This window comes from Arvicanthis niloticus, chromosome 11, assembly GCF_011762505.2.
Source record: "Arvicanthis niloticus isolate mArvNil1 chromosome 11, mArvNil1.pat.X, whole genome shotgun sequence".
NCBI lineage: Eukaryota > Metazoa > Chordata > Mammalia > Rodentia > Muridae > Arvicanthis > Arvicanthis niloticus.
In genome coordinates, this window is record NC_047668.1 from 45,800,798 (window position 1) to 45,825,832 (window position 25,035).

At 41.0% G+C, this 25,035-nt stretch overlaps 1 protein-coding gene across 2 annotated transcripts in view; it reads right to left on the reverse strand.

Annotated features, from left to right (window-relative positions):
* The window catches only part of Nbas (NBAS subunit of NRZ tethering complex), a 284,871-nt gene that overhangs the window by 19,993 nt on the left and 239,843 nt on the right, over window positions 1-25,035 (reverse strand). For both annotated transcript variants that reach the window (XM_034514140.2, XM_076942115.1), the window contains exons 48-49: window positions 18,067-18,262; window positions 131-270 (exon numbers count right to left, since the gene is read on the reverse strand). In XM_034514140.2, coding sequence (XP_034370031.1) covers window positions 131-270; window positions 18,067-18,262 — 336 coding nt within the window. The remainder of the gene's footprint in view (window positions 1-130; window positions 271-18,066; window positions 18,263-25,035) is intronic.

A 25,035-nucleotide genomic window follows, 5' to 3' on the forward strand; every position in this document is an offset into this window, starting at 1 on the left:
CTTAATATAAAGGAGTGGCTGAAACCTTGATATATGTGTGCAAGTACATACACTTCATTGGCTCTGCTGAAGACATTACATTTTCAAAACTGGCATTCAGACAGAGAACGTCAATTATCTTAATACTTACACACATTCACTTTTCATGGGTGGCCAGGCTTGCAAGAGTAAAATCAAGTGCTGAAATTCGACCTCATGGTGACTAGATTCCAGGAGCTCCATGAACAGAGAGTAACGATTTTCTTCATTCTCAATGTCAGCTATGTTCACCTGGAAGAAGCAACACACATTTGAAACTTGTGGCAATGCTGAACTGGTTCACAGAAGACTCTGTATGTGACTTGAAAAACTTTGCAATTTACTGGATGAGAATGAAATACCATTTAAAACCAAACCTGAACAGAAATTTACTATGGTTTTGATGTTGTTTGTCATTTAAAAGTAGAGTCTGGTCCTTAGAGGAGCTTATAGGTTCCAAGGTCACTGCTGGGATGACCTTCAAAAGGGGCTTGGGATGCTACTCTTCCCATAGACTTGATTAATCACCTTATAAACCGTTCCCATCAAAATATGGCATAATTAAGGAGGCCCTCTCCAGAGCTGAACCAATGCCTGCACCAGGCCCTTGAGCCTCTGCACCCACAAGTGACATACATCTCTGCTCATTACAGACTCAGTATGCCTTAGGCATTTCATTCCAGTAATGAAAAACCACACCAATACGCAAACCTTCAGAAGTTCTGAGCCTTCATTTCAAACACAGTATCACACGCTCTGGAGATCCGGAGGCCCACTACTTGCCTTAGCAAAGTAAGATGTCTACACGCAGTGTCACTGGCATCTAACATGCTAATACAGATTGCTTTTACAGTTGCAAGTAATTATTTCAGCATACTTAACATTAAATGAATTTTGAAAGTTTAAATTGTCCAAAATTAACTTCTAATGTTCATCAGAAAGGCATTTGCCAACATGTGCCTAGAAAGTCCTCTAATTTGAACCAAAGATGTTATGCAAGTTCCCTTGTCACATGATGCTTTGGCTGCAAGCATCATGTAAATCAAACACAGTATTTACTCCCAGTCTGTTTCTAATACAAGCATCCATCCCCTCCCACTGGACAACCAAATGGCTTCTTTTCTAACCATGGAGGTTGCAAAACAACTCACATATGCAGTATGGCTCTGGGAGAAAATGTCAGTTACTTTACGTTGAAAAGTGGTTTTGATATAAAAGCCAGTCAGTTCATCCCGTTGCTAGTTTGTCTTCACAGGTTCTCAGTGGTTAGGGGCACAGACAATTGTAATGGTAAATGCATGATTATATGTGTTCACAGGACTCAGATCATCCTTGAAACAGGATAATGAGAATGGATTTTACTTACATACTAGCTAAATTGTCTGGACTAATGCATGTTTCCAAAACACTTATTTAATGGCCATGATGGCTCTGATCTAAGACATGAGTTTTGCAGCATTGTAAACGGTTATATGGACTATGAAATTATCAGTAATGACTGTGGGAAGCCTGGCTCCCAGTGACCTGCCAGATCCTCCACTGCCCACCTTTGAGCCTCAGGCCATTCATCTGCAGAATAAATGGCCCTGTAGCACTTTAAGGTTTTGAAATAATTTCATGGTACAGCAAATCAGTTGACCCCTCCCACAGCTCTGTGTGGGGGACACTCAGGTTATCAACTTCCTGGAATATATAGACATTGGCTCAACAGTCCTGGCAATGGAGCTCTCAAGTGATACCAAAAGATAATCTGAGTCACATGTTCTGAGGAGAGGCCCCACCATGAGATAAGCTCAACATTATTTAAGCAAGGCTTCCAGCTGGGAGCAGGCAATTGCCTCAAAGAAGCACAAATTCAAGACTTTCAGCTCTCCTTACCCAACCTTATTACCTTCAACCTGACTCTAGCCTCTAGGCATCCTGATGTGTGTTGCTCACAATTACACACATTCTGCATCAGCTACTTGGAACTATTTCCTTGCCCTGGGATGTTCTTCCTCCCGATACTGGAGGAGTGTAGAGTCCTGTTACCTTCCCAGTGAAGGCCCTACTTACCTGCCTGAGTTGTAAGGCATGCCTACAACCCTCATCATTCTGTTTCGCTTTCCTTCTTAGTGCTTAAACCACAAGAGATGTAATAAGCACTTTTGGAGTGAATGAACTGAGTGGGCAAGCTTACAAATAAAGTGACAATTTATCATTCATAAGACAATTTAGCACCAATAATATTAAATTCTCATGAACTTGCCATAAAGTTTTCATTGGTTTTATTGTTGATGACAGAAGACTAGAGACAGGCAGGTTTGCTGGCATATTGTTTACCATCAGACTTCAGGAAAGCTTCTTGCTCTGGGCCTCATTTTCCTCTATTTTCCTGGGAAAATGGGTTTAAAAAAATGCTAGAAGTCTCATGTAATAAGGGTACTGTCTGATGTCTGCATTGGGGAGAGGGGTCAGTCAATGACTGACCTCTTCCTGCTTTGTAATCTTAGTTTCTATTTAAGAGTTTACATGAGCAAAATGTTGTGCTGAAAAGTAAAGCACAGCTTGTAGACTTGCTGTACCACCCAAGAACAGCATCCATATTCGTCAGAAGAATTACTGAAACATTTCCTCCCTCTACAACAACTATGTGTCTGTTTGGGATGAGTTTTTCTTCAAGGACACCAAGTTCAACACTGTATTGCATATGCTGAACACAGACAGAGATGGTCTACTCTGGAAGAAACAGACTTAACAGAGGATGGATTTAATTAGGAAGAAACATGAACTTAAGAGATGGGTATAGTCACACCCAACAACTCCAGGATATTTGTTTAACACACAACATGTAATGAAACAGGAAGATACTATATGAAAATCAAAACATATTTAATAAGTTGTCAGAGTAGAGGCAGAGAGGCCGCAGCACTCACTCGGTAAATGACTAAGGACACAGGATGGCCGACTGCTGGAATTTGAAATGGAGGAAGTACAAGTGAAACGCAGGAGATGGGAACTGTAAAACCCCTCACAACTCTGTAATTGACAGTTTTCAGAGAGTAACAGATGTGAACACAGTGGAATTCCTCTGTGACTTACAGAGGGGATGGAGTGATGACTCAGGGCTGGAAAATAAGTACTTTTACTCAACTACACACCGGCTGAGAGACTACTCAGAGTTGAGCTTCTATTCCCAACAGTTTGGCAGAGGGAAGGCATAATAGCTTCCTTGAAATAGAACTTTGGTTTTACTATTTTGGCTCCAGCTCCATGTGTGTCAAGAGTGGAATCAGCTAACTCCCATTGCAAACCATAGCCTCTAGCACCAGGATGTATAATAAGAACCTGAAAAGTAGGAATTATAGATTTTATGATTATTTCCCAGCAGCATTCCCTGATTCCACAGCTGAATTTGTGTGACTTTTTGTTCTTTCTATAAATTGTAATGCAGTTACTAGAAGAGCAGTGGACTGAGAACTGCTCTCTCAAGCTTTAGATAAAGCTTGAAGGAAATACAGTTTGCATTTTATGCATTTTATCTTATTTTTTCTTTTAATATAGACAGGCAACCAAACCCAAGGCCAGATCCTGATGGCAGGGCTCTAGAAATAAAAAGCAAGCAGTTTCACAAGCCACTGGAAAGAGTAAATGAGAGAAAACAAGAGCAGGGTCCCTCACCACATTTCCCATCGTTGTTCCCAGGGTCTGTGTGGCTTTGCCTTCATACTGAAATCATCTATCTGCCAAATGCTGGTTACCTGGGTCATATAGCAAGTACTTCAGTTCTGCTTTACTCAAGGAAGAGATGATGGCTAGTGCCCTCTGCTAAAAGGGAGATGTGTAAGGCTTCTATGGGAGTTTCCATAGAAACTTCTCTTAGGCTGACCCCATTGCTGAAAGTAAAAGAAACAACCAGGTGTCTGGCCAGTTGTGAAAATGTAAGGGGCATGCCCTTCTTCCTGTGCTCATTAGAGGGTTTAGGAATGAGACCCTGGAGTTGATTTTGAAAGACGTAGCCTTTGTCAAGAATGAGAAAGATGCCCTCTTTCTGACAAGCCAACTGGATATCCTGTCCAGTCTGCCAGAGTTTGGTTCTGACAGAAGACAAGAGACTGTTGGGTCAGAGACAGACCTTTTGTCCTCACAGGAACACAGGCAGCAAGGGCCTGAGTGTTTCCTCAAGTCCTTACGTGTGGGGAGCTGACCGAAGGCGGCTATCATCCTTGCAGCCATCTTGAGCCATATACCCTGACAAAAGACTTGATTACAATAACCTACAACAGCTGAGCACACTCTGATAACATCTTGCTTTAGATACCCAGGATTTTCCCTTGGGTGTGTGAGACTTAAAGGTGTGTGACTTAAGGGCGTGATTTAGAGATCATATTTAGAGACAAGACCTAAGGGCATGACTTAAAGGTGTGGCTTAGAAGTGAGACAGAAGAAAGCAACAGATTATTGGGTATTAGGCACTTGGCACTTGGAGGAAGAACTTGGAATTAGACATTAGGCACTTAGCACTTGGAAGAAGTAACTTGGAACTTGGAGGCACTAGGGACTAGGAACTAGGAACTAGGGACTAGGAACTCAAGACTTGGGACTTGGACTAAGAAGAGAGACTGAAGAATAAACGGGATTGAATCACACTCTGTCTGGTCTCCATTCCTCACATCCGTCCGTCCTCACTCTCTTCCTTGCTGAACCGGAGCAGCTTGGGGCAGTGCGGGCTCTAACAGTTTACTCCCCAAGGCTTTTGGCAGTGTGGGTCCCAACATTGACGGAGCGGTTGGAGACATTTTGGCCCCCAAACATGGGCTAGAGTGGCTCTCAACACTTATGCTCAGAAGCAGCTCTAAGGCAAATGACACACATATGCAGTGGTTGTGAAGAGCCCCATACTGAAGGACTCTAAGTCTGTTATAATGAACAGCAAGTCTATGTGCCCTGCTCCATGAGAGGTACCATTTTTATCGTCCATGGCGTCTTCTATGAAAAAATGCCCTCCAAAAGAATCCTGAACAAAGCTAGTTAGTTCTTCTTCTGAGCTTTGCTAAAGTGTGAGAGATCTAAAGAAAACTATTTAGCAATAACTTTTTGAAATTTCTGTAATTATTATGTTGGGAAAGTGCCTAAAACTATCTTTTAATTCTTTAGCTTTTCACTGATGTATATCCATGCTTGTGAGTGTATATATGTATAAGTAAAGAAGCCCAAAGTAGATGCAGAGAATCCTTCTTTAGGACTTTTCTACCTTAATCTTCATGCCAGAGTTCCCTAGACAAACTCAGGGCTTGCCCACAGGACTAGTCTGGCCAGCTTGCTCTGGGCATCTCGTTTCCATATTACTGGTGGGCAGCCACAGCTGACTCACGTCCTCTTGCTTGGATAGCAAGTCCTTTAGTCGTTGATCAGCCTTCTCAGCCCAATTAAGACTAGTGAACTCTTTAGTAAAGAACATCAAATGAAGGTTATTGAACACAACTTTCAAGATCTAAATGCTAACCATATTTTGAAGAGCAGTATTCACCCTAACATTTGAGGTAAAGATAGCACACTGAGTTTGAAAAGGTACCCCTCTGTAGTTAGACTCATGAGTGCACACAACAGGGACTTATAAGTTATGTTTATATATATCAACACATATTGTTCAAACTTATGTCAGTCCCCTTACATACTCCCTTTATTAATCCCTTTTAGTATTTTCTTTTGTAATGCTAGAAATTAGAGAGCCACACAAGCAAATAATGGTAACTTGGGTTTTCAAAAGCTTATAGGCTGTATTTGTTCATTTTCTGGTTAAAAAACAATGCTAAAATACTTACTCTCACCACACTACAAAGTTATATGTTATTCCTACTTACTATTAACATGCCTCCAAATTTTCAGTGGTAAAAATTTTTACCTATAATCAAATTGAGTGGTCAGCAGAGAAAAATTAAATATCTGTCTTAGTCAGGGTTTCCATTGCTGTGAAGAAACACAATGACTAAGGCAACTATTATAAAGAACAAGATTTAACTGGGGCTGGCTAACAGGTTCAGAGGTTCAGTCGATTATCATCATGGTGAGAAGCATGGTAGCATCCAGGCAGACATGGTACTGGAGAAGGAAAGACAAGTTCTACATCTTGATACAAAGGCAGCCAAGAGAAGACTGACTTTAGGCAGCTAGGAGGGGGGCCTCAAAGCCCACCCACACAGTGACACACTTCCTTCAACAAGGCCACACCTACTCCAATAAGGCCATACCTATTTATAATGCCATTCCTTGAGCAAAGTATATTTAAACCACCACAATATCATATGATCAATATACACTGTTTTATTTGTTTTTGTTAGTTGTGTATGTGTGTGTGTGTATGTGTGTATAACACAATTAAAATACTGATACCTTTCTAGAAGACAGCTTTGGCTCAATATATATTCATACTATATTTAGAAATGTTGATCATGAAGAATTAGAAAAATTAACTAACTTTAAATTGAAAATAAAACCATTTCATAAAACTGACAAGTTAATGGGAAAAAATTAAGGAACAAAGAATTTCTTGAGCTCACAAATGTTCAATCAAGCAGGTATCACAGGATTCCATTGTGAGGGCATGTGGTTAGTATGAGCATCTTGAGAACTTCTATCCCTAAAATACCTGAAATCAAGGCACCTGGTTTAGTCTGGATGGGGAGCTATGCAAGAATTACAGCCTCCATCTCTAGAACATAACACAGTCCACATAAGATCTTCCTTGACTGCACTCTAACTTATTGAGACAGGGTCTCTCAACTGAACATAGAGATCTCTGATATAAGCTAGTCCACTCCCAGTCTTAGCCTTCCTTTCTAGTGTTAGAATTCTAGGCTAGCTGCCACACCACCTGACATTTACACAAGGTCTGAAGACCTAACTCTGGCCCTCATGCTTGGGGGGACACATGTTTAACCCATGAAGCTATTCTGCAGCATGGATTTCTCCCCAACAAGGAACAAGCAGCAACTCATGCTTTGTACAGCACTCCCAGAGAGTATCTGAGAAAACTGCCAATATTTCACAAACACCTACATATCTACTGACTATTTGCTATCGATACTAATTAAACATTATGAAATTTAGAGAGCAAAATGAAAACGTGACTCAAACCTGAGAGTATATGTTTTTGTGTCTAAATGCTGCTTCTTTTTTCCATGTAGAATTAGGGAACTTCCACCCTTCCTATAAGTCCAATAGTCAAGTATTTGCAGGTCCTTATCAGACCAGACCCACAGTCCTTGGAACAGAAGAACTAACACATTGTTCTCAGTGCAAGCCATTTTTTACCTTAAACTTCCTTGTGCTGCCGGATGTGAACCCATAAGCTGAGGCACTGCACCTGACTATTTATCTTCCCCCAGGCACTGACAGGAGCTCACTGCCTCTGCAGATACAGACACAAGTGAACATGCTACTGGTGCACATGATGTACTCTGAAGGTGGAACTGCTTCAAACCTTTGTTCCTATAGGCAATGGTGCCATTAACCTCTGCTCTGTGGCTCCTAACAGATAACAGAGTTATAATTTATGTCAAGATGTAAAATAACTATGCAATTCCTTCTACAAACACAAGGATACCACACTGTAATGCTCATACACAGGGTTTCAAATTACAAAAAACAAAAATCTGCAGACTTAGTAGAAACAAAGAAGCACAAAAGGTTAACAGAGTTGAGCTCTAAGCAAAGCTAGACCTGTGGATGTTCCAGTTGGGCAATGTGGCCTCCTGTGTCCACTGGACTTAGCCAGTTTCTCTGAAAATGAAATGTTGATAAAAATGAGAACAAACAAACAAACAAATAAAAAACTGTCACCAAAAGTTGACAATCAATCTCCCTCCCTGGTCCAAGAGACTGGTAAGCTAGTCTCAGCACAAAAGGGGACTCAGTAGCATGGTCACTACTGTTCTATACTATCATCAACTACAGAACCACTACTATTAGACAAAAAAGGATAAATACATCAATGGTGATATTTCATTCCTGAGTTATGGATTTTATTAAAACTAAATACAGATTATAAAAATATTGCTAATGTTTTTTAACATTAAAAGATACCTTAGGGATAGATTTTCTCATTTTAAAAGAACTAAAACACAGATGCAGATATTGAATGGATATTATGAATATGTGACTGCAAGCTTCTATATCCTGAGCTAAAGTGAGAAGGTCTATTATCAGCAGGAACTGCTCAGGGATAAAAGAATGAGAAACTAAATGCTGGCCTTGCCATAGCTGTGATACCATGAAAAAAGGCAATGCCTTAAGGTACTCATAGGCTAAAAAAACCGGCAACTGTATCAAACCCAATACACTATTCTGAGATTATAATGAATAAGGCAACAGAATAGAGCTCAATAGGCATTCTCTCTCTCTCTCTCTCTCTCTCTCTCTCTCTCTCTCTCTCTCTCTCTCTCTCTCTCTGCAGGCATCCAACAGAGCCCTAGCTGATAGAGTTTCATAGTTCTTTACCGTGTATGTTTGGTATATGTTAGTATTGAGATACATACCTTTCCTAACCAGCCCTATCCCGCTTCCCTGTGGGATGTGTGAGATAAAGAGAACTGTGCCTCTGAAGTGTGACACAGGAAGCCTGACATCCAGTCCATGAGAGGCTCTCAAAAGCATGAAAACAAACTGGACCTTCAGTTACTCCATCAGCTGCTCCTCAGCTTGTGAGAACATGTCTACACCAAAGCTTCTGTGGTTTTATTTTGACTCTGATGCTTTCATTCAGCTAGAAGTTATCCAAAGATACTCCTGGGTACCAGAAGAAAATGATACATGTGTCTGCCTACCTGTTCTCAAAAAGTGGTTAAAACAAAGATTTTTAAAAGTTACATATATCCAATGTAATTATAAGCTGAGAATATCTAAACTCCAAAATATCAGAAGTAAAAAACAATACTAAATTCCACATTCTAGTTTACATATTACATTGTTGGTTAATGATTCACATATTTAAAACAAACAAACAAACAACTGAAACCAACACAACTAGACAAACCACACAACTAGGAAAAACAAATGAACGGAATGGTAGAAATGAGTAAGATAACCAGGCTAATGATGACATGTCTTTGTGCATGTGGAGAAAGAAGGGAGGAAGAGAAAAAAGTATTGTTAGTAGTATTAATCTATGGCTGAAGACAAAAGGCTCTATAAACATAAATTCTAGTGAGAAAATGAGATTGTAATTTTGAAATTATATATTTTAGGACAGAGCAAATTTGCAAGTAAATGCTGAATGAGAGCCGAGTCTCTGCAGGGGGGAGCTTACCAATGAAGGTAGAATGGACTCTATCACAGATGGAAACTAGGGTATCAATACAAACTTGCCTTTTAATGACCAGGACAGAACAGATGTAGACTTTTAATATCTATGTGGTTACCTACTTTCGGGTTCTTTCTCCTAGAAGTTCTACAGTGCGCACACCTGGCAGCTAGTTGGGCTCCTAACTAGCATTTTTCAACAAAAGGAAACCAGGCTTTTTTGAAATCAATGACTGAATCAAGAGCCAGTCACAGAACATACAAATAGGACTCCCAAGCCTGAGAACCAGACAGTGAGGAAATGCTCCAGAAATGATGGGCTCTCTGGAAAAGAAGAAAACTTGAAGAGAAACCCCAGTGACCATCTCTGGACGATTTAAACAAAATCAAACCACTGTGATGGGTTAGAACCATGGAACAAAACAAAAACCCGTATGACCACAGTGAAATAAATAAGCAACTGAATAAATAGATTCAGAAGGACAAGTAATGAAAACAAATCTCATCATAGTCATACTAATCTCATGATTATTTAGCAATCATTATCTCATGCTAAAATAAGTACATGGAAGTAAAGTATGAGAATGGAACATAATTATAACAAGAACAATAATCATCTCAAAGTATCCAACAATCTACTTAATTATATAAAAGAACATGTAACTATACCTAAAAGAAATATGTTCTCTAGCACTTCAAGTTAATACTATTAGTCATGAAACAAACCAGCACTATGTATTTCCTAATATAATAACTAAGAAAGACACATCACTTCTGTGGTCTCCTACTAAAAATGTAAAACCTGAATATATGACAATGTTAAACTGAATAACATTGAATAAAATAATTTTCCACTGCTTTTTAAAACTATCAAGGTCATAAGAGACCAAACACATAAATCAGACTAAAAAGTTGTCAGACTTGAGACTACAGAGACATGACAGATACAGAGTGTGTTCTTAGGAGATGCAGATCAGAAAAGGGACTAGTGTGTCAACTGACAGTTGGTGACCTGGGTGTCAGTGAGGAAGCATACTAAGTATATGTGCTTGTGGTTGAGCCATTACTATTTGTAGAACTGGACTGAAAAATACACAAAAATTTATATACAATTTACACGTTTTGTAAGTCTGAAATTACTTCAAAACAAAAGTTAAGCCCACAGCTGCTGTTGTTCTTCCCAATGCCCAACAGTCACACACTTCATGTTTTCTTTTCCTCCATTTCTTCTCTGCATTCTCATATCCTACATGAGGACACAAGACCAGTGTCCTAAGCAAGATGGTGAGTAGGCTCCGATTACTGAAATGACGCAACTAGAAAACGTCCACACAGAAAAGAGGCAGCAGAGTGAACAGCAAGGGTACCGCAGGAGGAAGTCTTTGTGGGCTGTTCATCTCACATCTAGACTGGGATCTAGAATCAAGAAACTTGACCCCCCAAATCCAACCAAAAACTGGGAAAAGAATTAAATGTACGGTTGAGAAATGCTCAACAACCTTATCCACCAGGTAAATCCAAATCAAAAGCACATTGAGATTCTGTTTTACCCTGGCCAAAATGGCTAAAATCAAGAAAATAAATGCTGGTGAGGATGTGGGGCAAAATAAAGCCTTAAACATTTAGTGGCAGGAATGCAAAGTAGGCCACACACTATGGAAATCTGCATGGAGATACTTAATAAAGTTAGAAATAAAGCCACCACATGATCCAGCTACACCTCTGCTGGGTACATAGCTGAGAGAGTCTACATCAACTCACATGTAGATATCTGTCCCTCACAATGGCCAAGTAATGGGACCAGCCTACTTGCCCATAAAGATGAGTAGGTGATGGAAATGTTGAGGTTTATGAAGCTCTAAGCGAAGAATGAACTAAGAAAACAGACAGAAATGGAGAGCTATAGGCTAAACAATACGCCAGACCTGGAAAGACAAACATTATGCCTTGTTTCTCATATGTAGAACCAGATTTTAAAAACGAACGCAAGACCATTGGAATGGGGAAAGGGACAGGAGGCAATGGGAGGGTAAGACTAAACCTTACATCAATCTGTGCAGGTGTCCTACTGAAGCTCTCACTAAAGACAATGAACACAGTGATTACATTTTAAAAGATACCAGGATATAGACAACTGAGCTGACAGAGGGAGAGAAAGCCAGGGAATGGCATCTGGTAACATTTGATAACTTCAAGTCTATTTCTGGAAGGCAGCCATTACTAACTAAGACACATGAAGCCTACAAACATTTTGTCTATGTGAAGAAGCTCAAAAGAGCCTCCCTGCCTCACTATTGCTCCAGCATGCTAGAAAACACTGCTTAAGATTACAGCAAACTAAATGAAACATAGAAAACACCCTAACAAAAAACTCCAAGCCATGAATTTGCTATAGTCCCTTAACTCACAGGCTAACCATCTCAAATCTGTTAAAAAAGTTAAAGAAGGACTGGGTCTAAGCCTTGTATTCCTAAATGTGTTATACTGGTACAATGCCTATGAGAGTAACAATATTCATCTCACTTTTATATCAATAAGAAGCTCGTACCAATGAAAACCTTAAAATTTGTAATCAAAGTAAATTGGTGCCATTTAAGAAATTATATCTTCATCTTGATAATAATTGTACAGATTTCTACCAATAGGTTATGGCTATGCAATAAATCCTAGCTAATCCTCTCTATTCCTACAAAACCACTACTTTTCCCTAGAAAGACAGCCCAACATTTACCACCTTAGTCCCCAAGCCCAGGGAATAGGGGCACTGACTCTTCATTAGCTTCTTCAAGCTGATTATGGGCGTTGAAATATTAGAAGAGGAGTCGGGGGGAAGAGTATATTGATAAGCCTCTGATGCTGTGTCTTCATTGCATCCAGATGGAATTCCAGGACCTCAAAGGTTTGAGCAGGTCTGCCTACATGGATAGTTGGTTTTCAAAATGTCAGAAGTCCACAGAATTGACGTGACAAACATTTCTGTATTAATGTTCATTTTGATTAGAGACCTGTCTGCTCCTGACAGCTTCCTGTATTGTAAGAAGAAATTGAGCATCTTTGGAGTTACTCCAGTTGTGGTGAGACAGCCACTAGACAAGAATTGCCTCTTTCCTTCTACAGACAAACTACTGTCCAGAAAAGGACACACTTGCAGAATAGTCAACTGATTATATCTGCCTAGACAGAGTAATCGGCCCTTAATAATTCTGCAGCACTAAGATCTGTCAGATGACCCTGGGCCAGAAGGCCGAAGAACAGATGCTCCAATGTCTTGTAGTAGAGGGAGTGTCCAGGTGTTCAGAGGTCTCTATAAATTGGCTAAGGTTTAGAAGCCATGCTTTGTGCTTCCCACAATTATAGTTAACTCAGTCATTCTGGATTTCTGACGGGGTTGAAAACTTATAGTCTCATAGCCAATTCTGGCTATTTACCTTGAGAGAAAAGATTTGAGTGGATGGTTTTCAGCTGACATTCATTCTAAAGCCAAGGAAAAAGCCAGGTTCAGAACTAAGTGTTTTAGTTAGGATAGATGACAGAGGTTCTGGTTAGTCAACAAAATGATGGACTGGGTATTAGGACTATCTTGTGCCTCACTGGTACAAATTGGCATAATTATGCTCTAAATGTATTTTGAGAGAAAAGTTTTATTTTAACAGGAAGGGTGATGTGTAGGAGGAGCTAAGAAGGGAGGAGTACTGAGAGGAAGAGAAGGAATAAGAAGAGGAGGAGAAGAAGGAGAGGAGAAGCTAGGTGATGAGAGAGAGAAAGAGGGGGGAGACATGGAGGCAGATGTTCACGTGTCTCCACCAGTCAAAGATAGTTGATATATCTAGGTTGGGTAGTGGGTTACACCTCTGATTGAGCATTACCAGACTTATAAAGCCTTTGATTAACATTTTTAAAAAAGTGTATAAATGCAAAAAGGAAAAGGGGGTATGGGATAGGGGTTTCCTAAGGGGGGATGGGGAAAGGGGATGCCATCTGAAGTGTAAATAATATATCCAATAAAAAGTGGAAAACAACAAAAACAACAACAACAAAGATTACAGCGAACTGCCGATGACTTGCCTGAACCCAGGGCTTAGCTTTTCCTCCTGCACTATTGATGAAGTTGAGTAGCCCAGTTCCTCTCTAGTCCCAGGCAAAATTCTGAGCAGCAGCAAACTCTGTGTTCACCTCCCTACATCTGAGCACATCTCAAGCTTCCTTTTCTATTCTTGCCCATCTCCATGACTATAGCCAAATTTACAAACCAGACTACTGCCACAGTCATCCCTTCCATGATCAGGTTGTTTCTCGGAACAGCAATCTGCTCATATATCTCCCTGGAATCAGCTGCCTCCCTAGTCTGCCCATTCCATGCCATCTTTATCCAGTGGTGTCTTCCTATTTTCACACAACAGACTGGCTCTGAAGAACTGTCAGAGGAGTCTTTTCTCAGTGCGCCGATGAATGGCTCTATGTGATCCATGAGACTTGTGCCATGTGTCAATTTCTGTCTTGGCACCTGAACTCTTTACTGATTACTGACTAGCACATCCATGTTCTCTGGTATGAAATCCCACAACAAAGACCACTACCTTGTCTGAAGTGAGAATATTACGGGTTTTATGCAATTTAATCTTCACAGTGATTATATTATTTCATTTTATACATGAGAGAATTACTAACTTTTCCCCATTCACAGCTAGGGGGTGGTGAAACTGAGTTTGACAGGTTTCTGTGTGTGAAACCCGACTCCAGAAGGAAGTATCTTATCTATTTCTGTACTCAGAGCTTGCAGTTCATGGCATATACTATATGCCTGAAGAATCTCTGAAGAAAATTTCATGTGTATTGCAACATTCTTTAACTGGTATGGGATTTCCCAACATTTCATTTGAATGGTAGTTACCACACACCGCTTTGACACATCCTGAAATGACAAATGAATGCTTTGTTATCCTTCAGACTCCTGATTTCTTCCATCTTATAAAAGCCAATGTGTGGAAGGAGGAAGAGGCTTTCTGGAGACCACATGTAGGACAACATGCCCAGGTGCTGCTGCTGAGTCTGTGCACGTCCCCAGCAAATGGAGCTTTATAACACATAGCCGAGAACACAGGCTCTGGGGCTGCACAGGACTGAAGTTCCTGCCTCATCACTCACAAGCCAGTCATGACCTGTCAACTAAATCAGGGAGGGTGCTGACCACTCTCTATGACAGTTCTAATGTATACATAGCTCACAACTCAGTCTCCTCCTCTTCTGCAAATGACTCCCTAGCAGTGACAGGAATAATATCTATAAAAAAAGAACCAAAAGGTTCGCAATGGGAGACTCCAGAGATCTCTAAACAATTAACATGGATGCTCTCTTGACTAATCATTGTGGGAAAATAGATCATAGAGTTTTCTTGAGGACCCAGGTGTCCTCCTCATGGCTGAATAAAAAGGCTGTGTCTTGCTTGCACATGAAAAGCAGCAAGCTAATCAGAAGTCACTGTGAGGAAAGTGTGGTAAACTAACAAAGCCACTCAATGCTGCAGGCCACTCTGTAAGGACATCTTTCCATCACCGTAAGTAAATCGCCTGCCTGCAGATAAAGAGCAGGCAGCAAAGCCAAGAACAGCACACTCAAAGTTGCAGTTCTGCCTTGCCACCTGAAGTGTGACCTTGGACAGGCTCTTAAACACTTAATATTCATTTATTCAACAAATATTTACAGAGTGTCTTTCAGATCCCCGCTCTCATAGAATTTATATTCTAATGGAAGAAAGACATCATATAACAAACAGATGGGGAGGAAGGAGTTTTCAGATAGTGGCAAGTGACTTAGAATTAAGACAGAGATGAAGCAGATTGTACCGGACTGTGGAGTCATCTTAGAAAGGCCACATCTGCACTAAATAAAATGAGTGACTCTTCAGGTCTTGATGTCCAGATATTTTCCTACAAAATAGCTACTGAGTAGGACGTAAAGAAAGCCTCTGTCAGCTCCAGGATGGCAGGACATCGCGGTATTAGGAACACATTATCTCTGTGTACTCACAGGCCCTGCATCATGCCATAGCCATGTTTGGCTAAGCTGATCACATGCAGGCTGAGCTGTGAAGACAGTAATGCAACAATGCATGTTTTTCAAGGAACTACATATAGTTTTGCATATTGAATTTCTTTAGCTCTATCTGACAGAAGTACATATTTTGCTAATATTTTGGCAAATGAAGGACAGTTGATCCCTAACAGAAGTGTTAGCATAGACTTGCATTGTTTCCAACTAGGCAGTTATATGACTTCTTAACAAGATAAGGTGTTATCTTAAGCTATACCGCTCCATCGATGCCTTGCACATCAAATTCAGATATGCCTGAAAGTAAAAAGGGAAAACTCTCAAGCTATGTGTCTCCTTGTACATAAAAATATGGGAAAGTCTGAGGTGCTGAGGTATGGAAGTTTTCAAAAGAAACATTAGTATTTTGACCCACATTTTTCATGCACCAGTTAACTAGAAAATTACAAAAGCTGAAAAACGTTGATAAACTACACCAAAGGGATTAATGTAAGACACCCTCCCCTCCCTCTCATTGCACCCCACTCATACCATGAAGGGGCACATTTCTGGGAAGAAAATTAAAGCCTCTCAAAGTACTAAAAATGAGGGTCTCTGAATTTTTAATTTCGTTAACTAATCATTAGAAAACGTAGAAATTGCTGCCTCTCTGTGACAGTCAGAGGCAGGTGTCACAGACATGCTGAATCCTCCAGGTGCTGCTGGTTTCCCAGCAACATGATGATTCATAGGGCCACTACTTTGGGCACTTCAAGAATAATTAAATATTAAGCCCCCTTTTGATGTATGCGAAGTCTGCCTGAGAGGATTACCAGCACAGTGCACAGTGAACGTGGCACCCACATTTTCTATTTGTAACTGAGCATTGCAATATCATTATCTAGTGTCATCATCGTCAGTCTGAAAGAATGGGTTTCTATCAGCAAAGGATACATCTGAGGAAGAAAGCGGTGGTAAGGAAACTGTAACCAACAGGAGAAACACCGTTCTTCTGGACACATGGATGGTGAGGCCCGAATGGCAGAGGTGAGCAGACCACTGTCCACCTTAGCTCAAGGTTCCATTTTACACACACAGTGTCCAAGACCTCAGGCTTCCCAGGTTACAGACCTAGTGGCAGAAGACTGACAGAGACATTCAATGCCCACAAGTGCCCCAATCTTTCCATTGTTCTAAAGACATAATCTTTCACACAATCTTTGACAATCAGGAATTGAAAAGATGATCTGAACACAGGTATAGTTAACACAATATTCCAGTGTTCCATCCTGAAACCACTGCTTCATTTCCTAAGAACCAAAAAGTTGCTTCTCCCAGAAGTAAAGATTCTTCATCAAATTCCCCTGTCCTCCCCAAACCTGAATCCCCATTGTCAGGCAGTCACGGTGGAAACACAGTACAGTTTCTCGGAGAATGCTTAGGACAGCAGCACAGCGACGCCAGCATGGGTGTGCACAGCATGGGTGTGCTCATTCCTGCTACCAAATATGTAAGGAGGCTAACCTGCCAAGAACAGAGAAACTGCTCGCTCGTATCTAAGAGTAAAATAGACATGGGGAGAAACTAAGATGGTGAATGAGACACAGGATTCCTTTTCCTTGTCACTCTGACACTCCAGGGAGAGATTTCCAGAGAGCCTGGACATTTGCTTCTTCACAGAGCAAGTATTTCAATGAAGTAGTTATACATGGACTTTAAGAATGAGAGCAAACAGGCCACAGCCATAGCATAGCCTCTTGAAAGAAGGTTTATTTCAGTTGCCATCCATAATTGAAACAAGCCACGAGAAGCTTCAAGCAGAAACCACAGAGAAACACTGGTTACTGTGTTGCTTTCTACCTCACTCTCTTAAACAGCACAGATCTACCTGCCTAGGCACAGTGCTGCTCACAGTGAGCTGTGACCTCCCACGGCAGTCTTTAATCTTGACAATCCCTCAACTGAGCTTCCTCAGATGATTCTAGGTTGTATAACATAGAAAGCTAAAGCTAACTAGGACCTGAATCTAAAAAGATTTCACAATACTACGAAGACAAGGTTTAAAAAGGAAGAAGGAAGGAAGGAAGGAAGGAAGGAAGGAAGGAAGGAAGGAAGGAAGGGAGGGAGGGAGGGAGGGAGGGAGGGAGGAAAGAAGGGAGGGAGGAATGAAGGGAGGGAAGGAGAGAAGTAGGGGGAGGGGAGGGAAAAAGGAGAGGAGGGGAGGGGAGAAGGAGGGAGAAAGATAATTAAAGTTTTAACTTTGAGAATTTAAAGTTCAGTAAAGTTTGCAGTAATTAGAAAAGGTTCCAGAGAGGAGGTCTGCAGAAGCCTGGAAAGTTCTAGAGAAACTGAGACTTTTTGTCTCTTCTAGCCCTGGTGGTACAGGAAAAGGAAGGGCAGACAAAGTGCACAGGTAGAGCAGGAGAGCCAGAACGGGCTGAGGCCAACTGTGTTTCCATCCACAAAGGCATTTCTCCTAGAAAGGGCGAGCCCCCAGTCAATCAAGCAAGTCAACAGCCCTAAAGACAGATATGTGAACATGTTGGGCATGTGCTTGGTCAGCACGTCAGTCATGTTCACCCTAGCAGGAAAATCAGAAAAGACTTTATTGTTCATACTCAAGCACTAAGCACTAGCACAGTGGCGATACCAGAAGTCCGTATTACCGTGGCAGCTATCGTTAGTAGCTGCCTTTTGACTACCAATGATTTGAGGAAAGACTGGCATGCAGATGCTGCTTACCTGTCTCTGAGGCCATGCTGCTCTGAGAATGGCTTCCGTCCGGAAGAACACCAGAAGCTTGCTGTCCTCCTCACTCAAGTGGAAGGACTGCCCCAAGAGCTGCAGCACCTGGATTCGAGGCCTCACAGGACATGTGTCTTCAGCACAGAAAGGCCGCAGCCACTGCAACACATCTTCAGCAGACACCAGCTCCTCCCTGCAGAGTGGACAACGTGGAAAGACAAGCTCTTGAAGCTTTTTGTCTCCTTTCTAGTAATCAAATGCCACCACTGACCTAAAGACTCAATAGTTAACTTTGTTTTCTTAAGAGGAAAAGATTAAGGTTGTAAGTGACTTACAACAAGCCATGTTGATGATGATAAAACTATGTAAAATAAATGTAATCCTGAAGCAGTTTTTATTAAACAGAGCAACATAAAGCTGACAAAGGCAACCACTAACTACTATGCTCTTAGCTAGTTTATTTCTTATACAAATTTAACATGTTGTAAAGCTTGTCTCTAACTGCTCATACTAACAGTGTCACTTACCAGTCTAGAATTTTATATACTTGATCTCTAGTTGGCAACAATTATGCAAACAAGATACCATAAATCCCATTTGCTAGGAGAGAACTGGCTTTGGAGAGGTGGTATAACCTCCGTGTCATGCCCAGCACTGACCCCACTGCCCACACCTCTTCATCACTCCCCACTGTGATCACAACTCCTGCATGTGGCTAAAAACCACCTGATACCATCTAAAGATAAACTATGAGCACTCAGCTACGCCTGGACTATGGAGTCTACAAAGATACCATGGAGAGGATGTCTGCATGTCTCCCCACCCAGTCTGATGATCTGCTTTCCTGTAATCCCAGAAGGGCCACCTCAGTAAACTCACTGATTCACCAACGTCAGTGGCCGCTGCTTAACTTCATCCCATGGCAGAATCCCTTCTCCAAGGACCTGAATTATGCAGGTCCTTGTACAAACACATCCTCACAAAGCTCTTGGTATGAATCACGTAAACGAAGTCTCAGACCAAATCAAACATTATGTCAAATCCTGCTTAACAAGGCCACAATATATTTAACAAACCAGAAAAGCTCCTGAAGTTAAGTCCTATATCGACACTGAGCATGTCACTCTGTATCTGCCACAGTCTACCCACGTGACCAATGTTATTTTATGGCAACCTTCATTGAAAATAGAATTCATTATTAGTACTTACAGAAAAATAAAGTTATAAAATGTGAAGAACCAGCTGAAACATTTCTAATTTATGAATTATTTGCTAGTTTAACAGTGGTTACTCTTCCTTCTCAGTCCTCACTAGAAATGAGAAAACTGGGGATGTGGAGAAGACTCAGTAAGTAAAGTGCTTGCCAACAAGCAGAGGGGCTGGTTTCAATCTCCGGAAACAGCATGGGAAAGGCAGGCATGGTGGCAGGCAGGCACAGACAGGATTCCAGGGCTCTGATGGCCTGTCCATCTAGCCAAGCTGGCCAGCTCTGGGTTCAGTGAATGAGTGCCTCACAGACTAAGGTGGAGGGGCTCCAGAGGAGGTGCATTGGTTAAGAGCTCTACCTTGTCTTGCATTGGACCTAAGCTTTGTTTCCAGCACTAACATCAGGCACCTAAACTCCAAGTATAACTCCAGTTCCTGGGGGCAGGGGCGGAGGAGAAGTAAAAAAATCTGATGCCCTCTTGTGGCCTCTGTAGGCACTGCATGCACACCATACAAATAATAAACATACAAACAGGCACATACATAAACACACAACTAATAAATAAAGCTTCAAAATATTAAGGAACAGAGTGATTGAGAAAGACACTTGAAAAACCTTCTGGCCACCACATATGTGCATGTGCACACACATCTATGTGCATGTACACTCATACATATGAATGCACACTGATATACACAGAGAAGACATACTTACAACTATGTATATATGGTGGGAAAATGTTTCTGCAAAAAAAGATAGAATGCACAGCTATTCCCTGAATACTTTGTCTTTTCAGTAGTACCATCAAGCTCATTTTCAGACCTCATTGGTTCTCAGCTCTATCATTTTCTAAACCTAAGCCATGAATGTCATCACTCCCACTATAGGTAAAGGCCTTGAGAAAGTATCTGGATCTATGTAACCAAGACAACATATGCAAAGCACCTTGTACAGTATGTGGCACAGAAGGACTTAAGCGCTACTGCCCCCATCAGAATCGTCTTCAGCTGTCAAAGCACTATAGTATGTGCTTAATGGCATGGACATTAAAATTTTACATGGTATCTGCCCTCAAAGAACTAATACAAAAAAAAAAGACCTATGAATTGGCCTTTGGCTGTATTATTAATGTGGTAAAATTAAGCAACTGTTTGGAGGAAGAGGTGTGGCATCTAAATAGGATCAAGGAGATGCAGGATGTGTATAGGTGCAAATGTAGGAGAATATAACTCCAACAAAGGGAACAGGGAAAAGGCAAAGATTTCAAAGGGCATAGAAACCCAGTGAGAGATTAAAGGCCCAGTGTGAAGTGAACAGAGGATCTTGTCTTGAAGTGGACAAGAGAATCAAGGAAGAAGTATACAGTTTTCTCACTTCTGGAACCAAGACGGTGAACACAGGCTGCAGAGGCAGTACGGCTGAGCCCTCTGAACAAGATGGTGAACATGGGCTGCAGAGGCAGTACGGCTGAGCCCACTGAAAGTGCAGGCTCTGAAGGTTCAGGTCCATACTAAGGTCCCAGGCCCAACATTCTTCACAGAATTCTGAGCCTCCGTTTCCTTAATTATCGATAGACAGGGAAAGCAATGCCTTCCTCACAGGGTTGTTTAGACTTAAGTAGAAAAATGTAGTAAATGCAATGTGTGTAACACACCTAGCATGCCTAAATACGTCAAATAACAAGAACCATCGTCATTAAAGCTTTCGGAGGGCACAGAATAGGAAAGATGGTGGATTTTGAAGCAGTGAGTCTTCATGCCACTTTAAAGATTAGAGAAGATGTGTAGGCTGGGCATATGGTAGAGGCTTGCAGTGGTCTAAGTATAAATCTGGAAGAAAAGAAACATTGATCTCAACCCCTCCAAGGTTCAGGGAACATCAGGAAAAGGAACGGGAAGAATGGAAGAGCCAGAGCATGAGGAGGAGTGCTGTGGGCTGTCCTGTGGACATGCTGTGCTTGTTGCACAGCTCAACTCACTGCAGGTGCAGTTTCCTGCACAAGACAAGCAAAAAGATCAGGCCAATAGCAAGATCGCTCAATGCACCAACAGATGGCTCTAACTAGACCCAGTGCACTGAGATGGGGGCTGGGGTGACTCACACAATCAAGAGTGCATAAAGATGGGAGGAGAACTTGCTGGGGCTGGGGGGAAGGGAAGTTATAGATATGATCAAGATATATCATATAAATGTATAAGAGTGTCAATAAATAAATGAAAGATCGTTTTCAAAAAACATCAGGAAGACAGTCATTTGAAGGCCATTTCTGTCAACAAATCCAAACCATGTTCTCAGAAGCTGGTATTTTATCCCTCCCACCTAAGTGTCAATGTGAGCAACATGAGCCCAGGTATCAGACAGCTGGAGTCAGGAAGCCCAAATGGAAGCCAGAGTTCCATCACACTCTGGCCAGCAATAAGAATCTGATGATAACTTATGCAGGTTTCTATGAATGATTACTATCACAACAACCCTGGTCATGTATGCTGTCATTCTAAAGTGGAGACAAGGAAGCAGTCATCCAGGATCACACAGTAGGCAGTCAAGTCTAGTCTACCTTACTACCTTGGGCTATCTGTTCCTTGCCTTGTCAATTTCTATATGATGGCACTGAGTCACTCTGGAGCATGTTACAGAACAACTTGGCAGCAACTTCAGTTACTGATGAGATACAGAAAGATCATCATAACGCTTTCCAAATAATTGAGTTGGACTCTTATTCCTTGAGTATATAATACAGTTAATAAAATCTGACATTTTGGAGAGACATGTTCTAATTTTTAGTTGACGTTTTAAATACATAATCAAATTATGAGAACTCCTTCCTAAAATGCAAACACTCTTCCAAAGGCACCATATCCTGGGCAAGCTTTACTGTACCTCCTTCTGAATACTGAATTCAGAACAAACTTGCAAAAAGAAAAGAACTCAGCAAGCAATGTCGAGGTATGAGCCAGACAGCCTCAAAACGGTTTTTAAAATCCACTGTCATTTTTATAGAACAGTACAGATGTACACACACACACACACACACATACACACACATACATACACACGTACACACATATACACACATAGACACACGGCCAAATAGTGATAAAACAGGTGAGTTTCTTATTTCTTCCTATTTTTTTGTAGGTTGAAACATTGTGAAATAAATAGGTGGGGTCAAAATGGGTGGGGATACAAAGCATGATGTCAGTAATATGGTCCAGAAGAAGGAAAGAAGTGATTCTATTTTTATAGTATTTGACAAAAGAAAGGAGGTTTAATGAGAAAAATAATAAAGAGCAAATCATCTCAAAACACTTTTACCTCATTATAAAAATGATTAGTAAAAGTTATTACATAGCTAAAAGGAAATTCTCTATAGTTTCACTATAAACACAGGCAATTGCTTCTACCCACTGCCCCTATAGTTAGGATGGAGGAAGAAGGTTTTACACTGGAAAGAGTCAATCTGGTACTTTATTTAAAAACAATCAAGCTAATAGGGACATAGGGACACTCACATCCTCAGCTGTGGCCCAGCAGATAAGGAGTCATCAGGGGATATACATCTACTTCTCCTAACATGACAGAGCAGCGGCGGCAGCAGCAGCGGCAGCAGCAGCAGCAGCAGTACCAGCGTGCTGAGTAATTATGTGAGGATGTGAGACTCCAGGGTGGAGTGAGTGCACCCACTCTTCTCTATTGGTCCTAACGCATGGGAAGACACCCATGCAAGCAAAAACATGGAAAGGGACAGCAACCAAAAGATAATTGAATCAAGACAAGATTTTTAGAATATAAAAAAAATACTTTTTGGTAAAATAGTTTTCAGATTCTTTATGCTACATGTCTTAGTTAGGGTCACCTTTGCTGTGATAAAACACCACGCCCAAAGAAACCCTGGAAAGAAAGGATTTACTTGGCTTATATTTTCACATCATCATCCATCACTGAAGGAAATCAAGGCAGAAACTCGAATAGAGCAAGAACCTGGAGGTCAGAGCTGATGCAGAGGCCATAGAGGGGTGCTGATTACTGGCTTGCTCTCTGTGGCTTGCTCGGCCTGCTTTCTTATAGACCAGGTCCATCAGTCCAGTAATGACACCATCCACAATGGACTGGGCCCACATACATCAATAACTAATTAAGAAAGTGCCCAACAAGCCTGCCTACAGTCCAGTGTTATAGAGACATTTTTTATTGAGGTTTGCTCCTCTCAGATGACTTTAGATTGTGTCAAGTTGACATAAAATCATCCAGCATAACATATACATACAAAATTAGCCATATCTAAATTTAAATAGTTAAAGTATATCGAAAGAGGTATCAAAATATTTTAAAAAGATATAATAATCAAAAGAGTTATTTTTATTTGAGGATGTGGAAAAGAAAACTGCATTCAAATATGCAAAATATAAGACCTTTCATATTTCTCATAAATATAAATGTCATAGAATTTGAACTCCTGAAGAAAACTAAAGATGCTTTCCCCAGTCCTTTCTACTGAAGGCCAGTGGGCAACCCAAATATAAGATCAGCTTTTATTCCAATGTTTCAAATAAAATTCACACACACACACACACACACACACACACACACCATAGAACAGTCACTTTCTGCATCGTTTTTAAAAGCTGGATGGCACTCGTATCTAGAGAGCAGTTCATTACCCCGTAACAGTCATGCCATTATTAGACCAAAGGGCACAGCTTGCCTGGCAAGGTAACAGCTTGCTAGTTTCACAGATGAGTAAAACCAGAGACACCTTTTCTTCCCCAGTAACTTGCACAGTACCTTTCAGCACCATGAAAATTAGGCAGTACCGAGGAAGGTTCCAGTTTGGTTCCAGCTCGATTTATCTGACTTATAATTAAAGTATATGCTAACTTAGGAAAGGTCTCATTAACTAGTTCTGTCTCATGAACAAGAACCATGATAATAGCTTATACTGTTTGAGATCTTCTGGGGCTTCCCTCATCAAAACTCGTAAGTATGTATCCAATACATGCAGTATCTGTCTTTCTGTGCCTATGCAGCCTCACTCACCATATTGTTTTAGTTTCATCCACTTATCTGAAAATATTATAATTTCACTTTACAGCTGAATAAAATTCCACTGCACATATGTACAGTATTTTCATTATCCATTCATCTGTCACTAGACATATAGGCCTTTTCTATTTCCTAGCTACTGTGCCTACAGTGGCAGGAGCCATGGATGAGTATATATATCATAAAGTCCATAGAGCATATACTCAAGAGTGGCCCAGCCAGACTTCCTGATAGGTTCTACTTTTAGCTTTTTTGGGGAGATCTGCAAAGTTCCAAAGAGGCTGCAGCAGTCAACACCCCCATTGATCGTGACTAAAAAGTGTTCCTTTCCTTACTTCCTTGCTAGCACTTACTGTCAATAGATTTCTTGATGAGGATAAGATAGAATCTCAAAGAAGTTCTAATTTACATTCTTAAGTGTCAGCCATTCAAATTACTTTGGAGAATTCTCTGTAGCTCATTTTTTGTTTGGGCTGTTTTCTTGTTTTGTTTTAGAGATCTTTGTGGAGCCTAGATGTCAATCCCCAGTGAGAGGTAGGACCTACTAAGCTTTTCTCCGACTCTATCCTGTGCATCTTGACTCAGTCAGCAGTTTCACATGCTGGACAAGCTTTTCAGTTTCATGAGGTCCTGTCTGTCAGTTGCTGGCCTAGTTTCCTCAGAGGGCAGAGTCCTGTTTAAAAAGCCCTCACCTGTGTAGCTGTGTTGTAAAGAGT